Source organism: Lepeophtheirus salmonis, unplaced genomic scaffold, assembly GCF_016086655.4.
Source record: "Lepeophtheirus salmonis unplaced genomic scaffold, UVic_Lsal_1.4 unplaced_contig_9611_pilon, whole genome shotgun sequence".
In the NCBI taxonomy this organism is placed as follows: domain Eukaryota; kingdom Metazoa; phylum Arthropoda; class Copepoda; order Siphonostomatoida; family Caligidae; genus Lepeophtheirus; species Lepeophtheirus salmonis.
In genome coordinates, this window is record NW_027296934.1 from 1 (window position 1) to 2,143 (window position 2,143).

General features: G+C 31.7%; 1 protein-coding gene across 1 annotated transcript; it reads right to left on the reverse strand.

The window, feature by feature from the left end:
* Positions 1 to 1,118: 1,118 nt before the first annotated feature.
* Positions 1,119 to 1,634, reverse strand: LOC121131685 (uncharacterized). The gene has a single exon (XM_040727039.1). The coding sequence runs from the start codon at positions 1,632 to 1,634 to the stop codon at positions 1,119 to 1,121; it is 516 nt and encodes a 171-aa protein (XP_040582973.1).
* Positions 1,635 to 2,143: the final 509 nt, after the last annotated feature.

Here is a 2,143-nt window from a genome sequence, read left to right on the forward strand (position 1 = left end):
ATGAGTACTGAATAGAACATTTGACCCTACCTCTGAGTTGCTCTCTATAACTTCACCATAATCTGGGAACAGGCAATTAATAACTTTTGATGCTTTAGGTATTATGTTGAATATGTTGAGGTCCACGATCAAATAAACTTAATTAATTAAATGTAATCATGAATAAAACTCCTCTTAACAAGCAATATATTTCAAGATGATTACATGCTAAAAGAGATTTATAATAAATTATTACCCGTCATTAATTAAATAATCAATGTACTTACTAATAATAAAATATATAATTATGTGGAGAAAGCCTCCACATAGAGTCTCTTTTAAAACAGAAGTAAACTCTCTTCAGGATTTATTCTCAATCAAATAACATGTAAGGCTCCTAGTTAAAGTTATATAATTCTTCACCTTGTCACAACTGATTGAAGCTGATCTAATGGAACATCATGAATATGATTATTTCTCTCCTCCAAAACATTCTTCAAATTGTGAAGGTTATCATGTTGATTTTCAGTTTCTCTATTTTTAACATGACCATTGTACACATGATTTCCATAACTACTAGTAATGATATATGTATAAGTTGGATGTTGATCCTCCAAGTCCAACATGGATTTACACTTAGAACTCTGCAAAGAAAAATCTTCATTGTTACTCTTCGTCTTGCACATCTCTCCAGAATAAAATAATAATGATAACAGCTTTAGAAAATTTAATAAAAAACTTCTTTTCATTGAGCAACTACAAAGAGTAATATTATTTACATTATTAGCTATCAGAAGTGTTCGCATGGGTTGTAGGGACTGTAGCCCCCCTCTAAAAAAAATTAAAGAATTTTTTTTATTTTTGAATGTTTAATATTTGAATTTTTTTTTTCTAAAAATTTATATTTTTTATGAGTAGGGGTGGATTTTTGAAATTTTAATTTCTTATGAGCAACTGTGAATTTTTTAATTTTTCCCCAAAAAAATTAATAATTGAAATTTAATTTGTTGTAAACAGCTGGGGATTTTTGAAATTTTTTCCAAAGAATTTAATAATTCAAATTTAATGTTGTATGTTTTGTTTCAGCAGCTGTTGATTTTTGAAATTAAAAAAAAAAAGAATTTTTGAAATTGAAATTTTTAAATTTTTGTTTGGCTTTCTCCGTCTGCACACCACTTAACAGACTGCTGTTTCGATTCTGGAGTGAAGTATTGAATCCATGTTTCATCCATTGTCATGTACCAACGCAAAAAATCCTTCTTATTTCGCATGAACATCTCCAAACAGCTCTTTGAATTATCTTGTCGTTGTTGCTTTTGCTCTGTTGTGAGCAAACGCAGCACCCATTTGGAAAACAGCTTTTTTATACACAAATGTCCGTGTATGATGATGTAAATACTAACTTTTGATAACTTCAGAATGCCAGCTATCTCTTGCAACTTCACTTGGCGATTGCCCATGATGATTTTCAGGGTGTTTTCAATGTTTTCCACAATAACGGCCTCATTTGACCGACTAGGGCGTTGAGCATCATCGGTGTCCGTACAACCACGTTTGAAATCAGCAAGCCATCGTTTGATGGTTGTTTTCGATGGGGCGGATTCCGGATAGTATTTTTCAAGCCAAGCTTGGACTTGAACGATGTTTTTCCCCATTAAAATTCAATGATAAATCAACACACGAAATTCTTTGAATCCATCGTTGTAAAGAATTATTAAATTTTGACAGTAACCTATTAAATGTTTGTACTTCCATTACTACTTTGTTACTTTTTTAGTGGCACCATCTGGTAGTTAGGCCCAGGACTTATTGACAGATGTTTTATACCCTTCAACAGGATAGTACTCACTCTTACACGTTTACTGTGATGCAAAAGTGGTAAAAAACTTATTTTCCTAGCGTTTAGAGTAACAACTTTATCCTCCATCAAGTCCGAATTTGAATCTGATGGATTTTAGAATCTGGTTCATTTTGAAGGATAGGGTATGCAAGAACACCCATTTTCATTTGGATGAACATAATGCTTCCTTGATTAGGGAAGGGCGACACATTCCCAATGCTGTAGTTTCTGAAAGACTTTTACTTTTTGACAATGACTTAGACTTTTTTTTTTGACAATTATTGATATTATATTAATGAGAACTTTCTATAAGCACGTCATATT

Coding starts and splice junctions, on each gene's coding strand:
- LOC121131685 (XM_040727039.1), bottom strand. CDS start 1,634: ATGGGGAAAAACATCGTTCAAGTCCAAGCTTGGCTTGAAAAATACTAT.